This window comes from Brugia malayi (genome assembly GCF_000002995.4).
Source record: "Brugia malayi strain FR3 genome assembly, contig: Bm_v4_Chr2_contig_001, whole genome shotgun sequence".
Classification (NCBI taxonomy): domain Eukaryota; kingdom Metazoa; phylum Nematoda; class Chromadorea; order Rhabditida; family Onchocercidae; genus Brugia; species Brugia malayi.
In genome coordinates, this window is record NW_025062476.1 from 7,224,855 (window position 1) to 7,236,266 (window position 11,412).

Sequence of the window (11,412 nt, forward strand, 5' to 3'; positions counted from 1 at the left end):
TTTCACGTAGTCATGAAATTTTCTGCTTGCGAATTTCAGATTAGCTTTTAATCATATGTCTTCTAAAGACAACCAACAAATGTAATGATTATAGGATGCTGTAGAAATTTATTCAAAGCATTTGGCTTTCAAACTGCTTCATGCATATTCCCAATTCGCACTCTTAACACTTATCACTGTGATATAACCGGTATTATTTTTTTCCCAAAAAACTCTGCTTCACATACACAAATTTCATATTATTCATATTTTAATTTTGAATGTTTCTGCATATACCCCGTGGTTTGTATTGGCATAAATTATTATTTGGACAAATAGGTAAGTTTACTTTTTCCATGTAACTACTTCATGTAAGTAACGCTTTGCAGAACGGTATGAATGTGATCGTTGCAACAAATTACCGTTCATCCTGTTCCTTATCTGATCTTACGAATTAACAAGAAAAGAGAAATACTTTTGAGAATTGAAATACTAAACAAGAAAGTTAAATTAAATTATTTAGAGATTTAATTGATTATTATTTAAATATAAGAAAGCATTCAAATTCATTCGTGCTTTTGCATCCTTCAATCCATTACGAAGTATCAATAAAAAAAAAAAAAGAAAAAGCAGTTACATATCAATTATTCGGCGCAAATAAACAATGGAAATAAGAAATTTATTTGTAAAGCAATAATCTGCAAAGAATGGCTTATAATTTTTGATGATAATATTTTTTTCTTGATGATACTGCGATTCTTGATGGCATTGCGATCCTTAATAGCTGAGTACCGAAATGATAATTCTTATGAGTTAGGTCAATCAGTTTTGTTCTGTGATGGTAAACTATTTCATTTATCAATTGGTTACTGTCTATTTCTTGAAACACTGAACCAAAATTCGAAGGAAAAGTAAGCCAAATTAATTATTAAAGAGAAAAGTAGTTTTTGTAAATAACTTTTGATAAAATTCTTTTTCATTTCCGAATAGTCTTAAGAACTGTTCCTGAGAAAGAGAAATGAGAAATGCAAATATAAAATAAATATTTATGAAAGCGAGAAGATATGCAAATATCTTAATACATATGCATAAAGACTGTGCAATAAAGTAAGATAATTTTTCTCCTTACGAGAAAATCATTTGCTCTCTCTTTTAATCACTTTGTTTTTCTCAATTTGACATCATCGTGTTATGCACATTGCCACTACTTTACTGGTAAATATGATTTCTTTTTACGATTTTTCTTTGATTTAATTCAAATTTCTATTAAGTTTCTTAAATAAATTGAGTAATGCAATAATTCCACTTAAAATGAACTTCCAAATGTCTTCTAGTTTTTAAACCATTTTTAAATCATGAGTATGAAGGGGTTCCAATTTTTACAGATATTGCTTAAATATAATTTTTACATTGTAACAAACCTCGCCGCTAGCAATTAATGAAATTTTAATTTTTTTATTTGCAAAATTATCAAGAAAAATGTGTTAATTTTGTTAGCTGTTTCTTCGGCACTTTTTTCGCCAAGCACCTAAATAATCAAATTGAATTGCTCTTTGTAATATTTAAATAATAATTTAATCTTTTTTTTTTTGCTTAAATAATAATATTAATTTCATATGATAAATTTGTAAGTGAAAAAATTTCATCCGTTGATTTATCAATAGTTTATTTACAATTTGAATTTACTTAAACTTATTAAATTTATTTACAATTTTTGTTCAGAATGAATAATTCAACATTAAAATAAAATTAAATAACTCGAAATATACCAAAATGGGTGTGAATGGATCAATTTAAACGACATGAATAGCCAATACTTTGTGCTGTTTCTAATTTATCACCTGTTAAAATTCCAAACTATAATACCACCTCCAATCAAATGTTCGACTGTTTTCTTGACACCTTGCAATTGTCTTCCTGATATTTTCTAAATTTAATCATTTTAGATTTCTAATTACTTCATTAAAATTACATCACCAATATACTATCATTTTTCTTCCTTCTTTTTTTAAAACCAATGCATTTGATGCTAATTCTTTTCATCAAAATATACAAATGTAAATATGTAAATAAATTGTTAATCAATTTATACAAAATTACGCCATAAAAAAAATTAATTAATTAATAAGTCTTTTTTCTGACATTCTTCGCCTCTTGTAGAATTTACAAAAATGATTTATAAATTTGATTTTAATTATAGCTGTTGCCAAAAAAAAAAGAATTGTTTATAAATGAAGTTAATCAAACATCTAGTTAATCAAACATCTTAGCAATCCTAAGAATAATTATAATTGTAGCAATAATAATAATTATAGTTGCAGCAATAAATTAACAAATATCAACATCATACAATCATACAAGCTCACCAAATATACATGATGACCTCAAATTGCTGCAATTCAACTAAAAGCAAAAATCATAGCTAAATAAACAATTCTTATCTATTAAAAACAAAACTTCATTAATAACACTGCAAACATGCAAATGAATAACATACATTTCCGAATGACATAGTTTTCTAAAAAATCAAAACAAATAGTGATGAAGCAAAGTGTTTATTTTGTTCGTTTTTTTCTATGATACCAAAAAGATATCATAGAAAGAAGTATTAAAATTGATCAAGCAACAAATATTAAAATTGATCAAGCAACAAAAATAGAAATGACTTGCCAAAAATAGGAACGGAAAATAAACAAACATATTGGAATATATGCAGAAACATCCAAAATTAAAATATGAATAATATGAAATTTGTGTATGTGAAGAAGAGTTTTTTGGTAGAAAATGTTAGACATTTTCTCTCGCGTATCTATGTTAAATGATAACCGAGATAATAAGCAATGAATTTTAATGCTAAATTTTAGTTATATCGGAATGAGAGATCGATATTTGAAGAACGATGATAATCGAGATATTAAGTAATTCTAGTAGCAGTGATGTTCAGTAATTTATTAATTGATATCAGATAAAAAGCTTGAATCATATCAAAATTTCATACCTAATTATTACCAAAATCAAATTGAAAATGAAATTGACATGACATGAGAACTAGACATTTGTAATTCCAATAAAGATGATTGCATTAGAAGCTATGAAATGTGTAATGTAAGTGTAAATTTAAAATAAAATTTGGTTAAGCAATATTAATTGAATGTAAATGCAAAAACAGTAGCATTAACTAGTGAAAAAATATGCCAACTTCTTTTGACTTCTACATTTTTTGCTACATTTGAGCAAAACTATTTGAATGAAATTTAATTAACTAGAAAAATTTACATACAATAATTTATCCACCACGACTAATGAAGGTGAATTCTTCAAACAGCTCCGGAAAAGTCATTGGGAAATGAACAAAAATAATTTTTATGAGAAAAAAACTGCAATTAAAGATGGTTAGCTTTTACTGTGTTAAAGCATTTTCATTAATACTTCAGAAAGAATCTGAAGTAATCACTTAACATTACATAACACTGAAAAATAGCAATATCGATTTGCACTGATTCAACGACTTATCATTGTATAATGTTAAAGAATAGCAATATTGATTTATTGTTGGATAATATCGATCGATCGCTTTGATTTTTTTAAAGCAATTTTAACATCGTTACAGGACAGCAATTTAAAATGATATAAATATCAATGTGCAAGCAATTATCGTTCAGTTTATTTCATAAAATTTATACGAATTGGTTCATTCATTTTCTTTCAAACAACCGCAGCGTTTATCTGAGGTTTTGCTAACGGAAGTGTGTCACCGATATTAATTATGAATAAAATTGTGCAAAAAGTGACAGCTGCAATGAAGTGTGTACATTATTCTCAAAAACTGATACTGATAGAAATTGATAGGAGACAAGAAAAAAGCATGAAGAATTTGAAAATTATCTGATAGAGATATTGCTATCATTTCAGATGATAAAGTGTAATCATTTTAGTAAAGAAAATAATCTTATCATTTTTGTGGGAAATATCTGCTATATGACGATAAAACATGATAAAAAATTTCAAATAATTCGGATAAAGGTTTTTGACTGCAATTTTTCTTTCTTTTTTTTATGATGAACTAAGGAGAGAAAGTTTTCAGGAATCGAAAATCTAGCACAACGCAGGTATTTTTATATTTCACCACTTTCATTTGTTCAAAAAATTGAACAAAATTTGAAATGATTTGTTGGATACAATGAAATATATTAATTATCGCTTTGTGTTAATATTTTATTTTCATTGAATAAATTCTATTCTAACAAATTTACTTTCTAAATTAAATTTTAAAAAATATTTAGAAGAGTACGAGTAATGAGAAAGATAACATAAAAGGCAAAAAAGATCAACCGAAAACAGCAGAAAAAAAGCAAAAAAAAGCGTTTTTTAAAATTCTTGGCAAAAAGCAAGACGAATATTCTAGTTCGTCAACAAAGTTTGCTTTGATTCGAATTTCAATAATGGGAGTTTAATTAAAACTTTAACTAAAATTAGAAATGTAACTCAATTTATTGCGAAACACCTTTTTTCTTAGTTACTGCCTAATTTCAATAATAAATCATTGTAAATGTATATGAAAAAAAAAATTAAGATGAAAAAAGATTTGAATGAAAATTTATTTTATTTTTTCAGATGAAAAAATAATGATTGGTGAGATTAATTTTTCAAATTATTCACATGAAAATTTAGCTAACAACCATAACATAAAATATTCAAACAAATTTTTAATCAAATAAATTAAAGAACCCAACTAAGTATGTTGGATGAATCAACAGTAAGCAAAGAGATGGAAAAATTGAAGAAAGAATTGAAAGATGGAACAGCACGTAAGCAGGTCGCTTATCTTTTTTCAGTGCTTTCCAATGAGGATTAACATTTCAAATGATAATCATTGGTCGGTTAATTAATCAATTGATTAATTGATTCACGCATCGCAATTGTTGTACATAGGATGATAAGTTAGCAAAAATTTCATCTTTAACAGAATGTAATAATCAGTGTAATATTGCAAAAAACAAAGCAAAAAAATAAATAAATAACTGTCCAAATAAAGTTTTTTCATATTTTAAATAAATCAAGAAAAATTTTTTAAGAGGAGGCATGTCAATAAAATTTAATTAGTGGCAAGTTTAATATTACGTTGAAATTAATAGTTTAATAAAAAATTCCTGAATACATCCGTTATTGAATAAACAAATGAGCAACTACAATAACAATATGCTATTTGCCAAATATTTGCTGCTATTGCGATTATAAAGGTAAACAAATGGAATGATTTATTGTTGGATAAAGGAGTAGCTGGATTAGAAATGGAATTGGAGAAAATGAATAAAATTGTGGAAAAAGTGGAAACAAAAGGATTTGATGCTAATGAGGAGCGAAATTTTAGCAAGGTAACTTATAATCATTGAAAATATTTCATATATTTTTGAAATATTATCGTAGAATTGGAATTCAAAACATTGATTTTCAATTTCATATTTTGTATATTTGTTAAAATAAAATCATTATTTACTTGAATATGTTGACAATATGTTAATATATTAACTTGAAAATGTTGACAATATGTTAATAATTTGAAAAAAAGAAAATCAACCCAAATAAAAGGTATAAATGTTAACTTTTCAGACTGTAATATGCCAAGATAAGGGTCGAGTCTTATTAAGAAATGATACAAACAATTACATCCATGCAAATTATATAAACACACCAAAATTCACTAAACATTTCATTTGCACGCAAGTACGTAAACGTCAAACGTCAAAACAGGAAATACAGCAGTTCATGATTATTTTTTCATTCTGTCAACCATTTCAGTATTGTAATGATAAATTTCTAATTAAATCATTATTATTTGATTTATGGCCATTAGCTTGATATTTCCACTTTTAATTATTAAATTAATTTGATGAAGTAATTTTGCGGAAAAGTTTTTACTATTTATGCCAAATTTGAAAAGTCTTAATATCTCACTTTGTAAATTTACCATCATTTTCAGCGACCAATGCTAACAACTGCAGAATCATTCTATAAAATGATTGTGCAAGAAAAAGCGCAATGTGTCGTGATGCTATGCGCATTCACTGAAACCACTGAAAAAAATTGTCCACCGTACTTTCCACAATCATTCGGAGAGAAACCAATGAAATTTGGATCTATTACTATTAAATGCATTATTGTACATTAATTAAAAGAATTTAGTCATAATTAGTAGTCAAATGGATTATTGAATTTTAATATACAAATTAAATAAAAGCATTTATAGGTGTAAAATTATCTGTTTTATTAATTTTTTTCTCTTTCTACGTCAATTATTCGGTGTTAATTTAATTTAAATAAAAGCAAAATTTAAAAATTTCAATCACGTACGCTATTTTTTAGACGGAGAAAATGAAAGAGGAAGCAGATATAACAATTACGACATTGGCAATCACTGAAGTTGGTAAAGCGCAACTTATAGTTAAACATTATCATTGGAAAAATTGGCCTGAAAGAGGCTTTTCGGATCCGTCACTTACGGTTTTCAATTTGATATGCGCAATTCGAAATTTCAAAAAACCAATCGTTGTGCACTGTTCTGATGGTATCTTTTTATGATTTTTCTCTTAAAATTATTTCAAAAAAAAAAATGAAAATAAGCAGACTTTTGAAACAAATATTATATTGATGAAATGTATTTCTGAGAATTATTAAATTAATGCAATTAAAATTAAGAAACACAGAAAAGTACTTTTTGTTGCAATAAATCAATCACAGTTTATACAAATTAAATGATAACGTTTACTTTATAGAAAGTAAATACTAATTAAATAGGTATTGGCCGAAGTTGTATTTTTGTGGCCATTGAATACACACTGCAGAGAGTGCTGCAAGGTAGAAGCTGCGTTGATCTGATAGAAGTGGTGAAGGAAATTCGAAATCAACGTGCTATGGCTATAAGCACTCCTACGGTTTAATATAATTTTTAATGCTAGCATAATAATTTCTAATTAAATTAAAAATTTAATTTTCAAAGTTTCACATATGTGCAGTGAATGATTTGTGAAAAGAGAATAAATTCATTTGTTGATTCCTTTTTTGCCTAAAAGATTTTGATTGAAAATAACCAATCAAAATATTTTATTAGCAACAATATAGTAAATTTTACTAAGCTAATTTTTTGATGAATATTTAGTGAAAAGCTTTTTAATAATATGATAGAATACAACATACTTTTTGATATTGGAATTCAAGAGAAATTTTTGGAAATGATTAATAAATTATTTCAAAATGATTTAGAAAATAATTGAAATGATTTAGACAAGAATTGGAAATGAATTGTTTAATAATTGATAAATAATGATGTAATAATTTAAAATCACTTATATAGCAATTGAAATAATTTATAATTAGAAATAATTTGAAAGTAACATAACAATACGAAATTTATATAACAATTGAAATTGCTTGGACAGTAATTGGAAATAATTTATCAGATGAATGAAAATTACAGCAATACATTGTGCTTAATCGTTTGTTACTTCAATTCTTTCATGAACTCAATATCGTTGACATGTCACAACGTTTACTCGAATTTATTGATGATTACGATGCATATGCAAGAAGACATAAAGTAAAAATTGCAGTTAAAACTTTTCATTTTATTATTTTTGAAATATGGCAATGATTCTTTTCTCCTAAAAATTGGAAATTTATTGCTCGAATTTTTTAAATTAATATCAATTGCAATAGTAAATAATAATTATTTTACATTTCAATTATTTAGCTGTGTTCTATATGAACACCAATTTGTTTGAAAATGTTACACACGTATTAACTGTTTAATTTAGGAAGCAAGAAATTATTGCTTTTTAGGCTAATTTAATTTTTTAATTTAATAAACCTTTTTTTGGTTCCTTTATAAAAATCTTTTTTTTGGTTTTCTTGTAGGACGAGAAATGAATATAATTTTAACAACGAATTAGCATATATCTCTATCAATTGTACGAATCAATGCATTTATCACAATAAACTTTAATTTCACACTTTATCAACATGTTTTAAATGATTGATATGGTGAAATGAAATCAATTACTTGAATTGAATTACGTGAAATGTATTTGCAAGGAAAGATGTGAATGTGAATAAAAATGAATGGATGCATTCTAATTGTGATAATGCATCGAAAAAAACTTTTAAGTAATAATTTCAAGTAAAAGGCTAAAATATTGGATGAATAAATAAATATTCGAGCAAATGACAATAAATTATAAATTTGCATGTTTGAAATTTCCTTTTACTTTTCAAATGTATAAAACAGTCATAAAATAGCGAAAGAGTTGAGTGAATCTCAGTCGAGTCGACCGGTTATTTCTTCCTATTAGCTCATTTTTCTGAAGCTAAACTAGGATAAGCCGAATGGGTGATTCTACAGTAAGCCGTGGTGTGGGATATGTCCAACCGCCCGAAAGCGATCGTCGAATGTGCGCCCTCTGCAACACATCGTTAGGTGAGGAAGCGGTGATTGCAATGAATCGCCTCTGGCACCCCGATCACTTCCGCTGCCATGCTTGTAATGCACCAATCAAGCAAACCTACCAGGTAATCATCTCTGCTGAATTAATGTCATACCTAGGATGGCTTAATCTCACCTAGATTTCATGACTAGAAGGGTAGATTATCTAGAATGGTTAACCATTCCCGGTATCATAATTTCAATTTTCCTTGCATGGAGTAATTGAACTGTTAATCTTTCCCAATATTAGAATTCAAAAGCGTTCCCTTCGCTGAATATCAATAATTGAACTTTAAACTGGTAGTGTCAACTATTGATGCAAACACAACTTTTATTTCAGAGTAACTTCACGCTATTTCAGTAGGAAATAACAAACGTGTAAACTGACTTACAGTACAATAAGCTTAAACAAATTCATCCCAAATTTAATAATTCCAAGTTCGTTTATTTTCTTATAATTTAATTAATAGCATATAAAAATGATAGCATTTTAGATTGCAGATGAAATGCCATATTGTGTACAATGTTTTTCTAAGAAATATAATCCAAAATGTCACGGTTTGTAAATAAAATTTTCCTGTTTTTTCGCAGTACCATTTTCAGTTATTTGCTAACCAATAAATAAACAATGAAAAATAAAACAAAAAGAAAAGAAATTAACACTTAATGCTAACTGATGCAATTATTCTTAATTGTATGATTCGTCCTTTCATTTTTCTTTCTAATTTTCATTTTAATTTCGTAAAATCATTGTAAACTTTAGTTGCACAGCTTTTTTTTTTTCTTCCGTTTATTATAAATAATGAAATTAATCAAATGAAGCAATGTCAGATTTTTTTTCTTTGTTTTCAACTTTTTCTTTTTTCAATTTCTTGGAATTATTGTAAAATTAGCATCCGATTAGAGCTAAGTTAAATTCAATAAATGACTTTTCCCAAGTTAAATTCAATTTGGCAAATTTATGTTGCTGGGCTAAATTTAATAAACTGGTATTGCTAGGCTAATAAGAAATATTCAACAATTTAAGTGAAAAAAAATATGAAAAAATTTCAAATTTCCAAAAGAAAAAATAAAGCAAGGAAGAATTTAAATACATTCCTAATGCAGGTTGTGGTGAGATACTTATCGATTCATGCTTAATTGCACTTGATAAACACTGGCATCCACGTTGTTTCACGTGCGCTGCGTGTAAACAACCATTACCAAATGGTGAGCACTATATTATTGATGATTTGCCATATGATCGTGACTGTCACTGGGAGAAACGTCTCGAAAAGCGCATCCGTGTCATGCAAGGAGCACATACACGAATGAATCATTGAGAGTTGAATTTTTTCAATTTTTCGTCTATTTTTTTAAAATGAATGCTTAATGCTGACATGGATTTGTTCTTGTTTTTTTTTTCCAAAATTTTTTTCTTGGAAAGAAAAAAAAAAACATTTATAAGCAAAAGTAAGTCATACATTTGTTAGTTGCAAATTTTCATTTCATTTCCGAATTACCACTCAAATCTGTGACATTACAATCATTGCTTCGCATCTACTGTGAATGATATGAAACCCATCTGTTACAAAAGCAGTCTAAATAAAATCCCATTAAAGTAATTCTCATTCATACAATAGAGAAAGTAAGCAATATTTGGGAATAAACGAAACTGAAGAAAAGTTTATTTACAAGAGCTAAATCTGGAAATTCAATTAGAAATATCAATTTTATTATAATTAATGGATTGGATTTGAGAGAATTTTTTTAATAATTAATGGACTCAAAGTAATAAATGTTCATTTTATTTCCCCGAAAATTCATAAAATGTTTTGCAATCTTTTCGAATATCAAATAGAATCGCAGTAAAAAAGAACGAAAAAACGCTTCACTGTTTGTTTTGTTTGTATTACAAAACAAATGAGCGAGAAAGATTAGCAATAAACGATTTTAAAAACCGAAAAAAAAAAACAAAAACAAAAGCTTAAAGTAATACACATGTGTGTGTGTGTGTGTATATATATATATATATATATATATATATATATATATGAATAGCAAAAATGTCGTACGAATCAAGCATATGCTTAAATTATAAAATACAGGTGAAAGAATGCAAAGACGATAAATGTGGGAAGGAAAAAGCATAGAATCATCATAAGGCAATAATTTAATGCTTGTAAATAAAGGGAATTTAAGTTTGAAATTGTTAATAAAATGAATTGGTTGAAAGATGATGTTTAAATTCCATATATTTTGACTAAAACGATAAAATTTCTAACTTTTTTATTCATTTTTCAGTGCTTTCATTTGTTTTCTCAGTTTTCATCCTCCTATTTTTCAAGTTTCATCTCCTGAGCAATTCAACCTCACTATTTCATTCCTAGCATCTATTTTGTTGCTGAAAAAAAAAAAGGAAAGATTGAATACGGACAAAAATATTGTGACTTTTTTCGGGAAAATTAGAATGTGAACAGATATTATGCTGTAGAAAGTTACAGAAATGCTGTACTAATATGCAAGCTTTAAAAAAATTAAAGCAGGTCAACTGAAAATTTTAAAGAAATCTGTGTGATTCACAAACAGAGTGAAAACAGAAATGAAATCTACAAAGTTTGATCGATCGAATAATATTAAAACCGCAACACATCAAAACTGACAATTTATAAGTTGTATTTGTAAATAACAAATTGTACCTAAGATTAGCTGCAATACACAAAACATATCCATTTAATTCTCTCATTTTCTCATTTTCTTTAGACAGCTTTACTCGATAAAATCAATTCGATTCGCAAGTTTATAGGATCAAAAACAATTAGGAAAAACCAAAACTTCAAGGAGGTGTAATTAAGATCATAATGTATTTCATAACTATCGACTAACGGTATGCATTATTGCATGATAAAGGATGCTACAACCTAAGCACCCGCATTAAATTTCAAAGAGCAGAATATTCAGCATACAGACTAATGAAT

At 26.8% G+C, this 11,412-nt stretch overlaps 2 protein-coding genes across 2 annotated transcripts; both read left to right on the top strand.

Annotated features, from left to right (window-relative positions):
* Positions 1–3,745: 3,745 nt before the first annotated feature.
* Bm1228 (Protein-tyrosine phosphatase containing protein) lies at positions 3,746–7,902 on the top strand (the record flags this gene model as incomplete). Its single annotated transcript, XM_001902211.2, has 11 exons — positions 3,746–3,783; positions 4,064–4,088; positions 4,263–4,396; positions 4,705–4,795; positions 5,220–5,354; positions 5,590–5,703; positions 5,960–6,139; positions 6,343–6,544; positions 6,775–6,911; positions 7,454–7,573; positions 7,891–7,902. The coding sequence occupies 11 exons, from the start codon at positions 3,746–3,748 to the stop codon at positions 7,900–7,902; spliced, it is 1,188 nt and encodes a 395-aa protein (XP_001902246.2).
* A 456-nt stretch (positions 7,903–8,358) lies between these two features.
* On the top strand, positions 8,359–9,777 carry Bm8204 (LIM domain containing protein; the record flags this gene model as incomplete). The annotated part of the gene is made up of 3 exons (XM_001902212.1): positions 8,359–8,541; positions 8,950–9,013; positions 9,563–9,777. 3 exons carry the CDS (start codon positions 8,359–8,361, stop codon positions 9,775–9,777), a joined length of 462 nt encoding a protein of 153 aa, XP_001902247.1.
* Between the last annotated feature and the right edge of the window lie 1,635 nt (positions 9,778–11,412).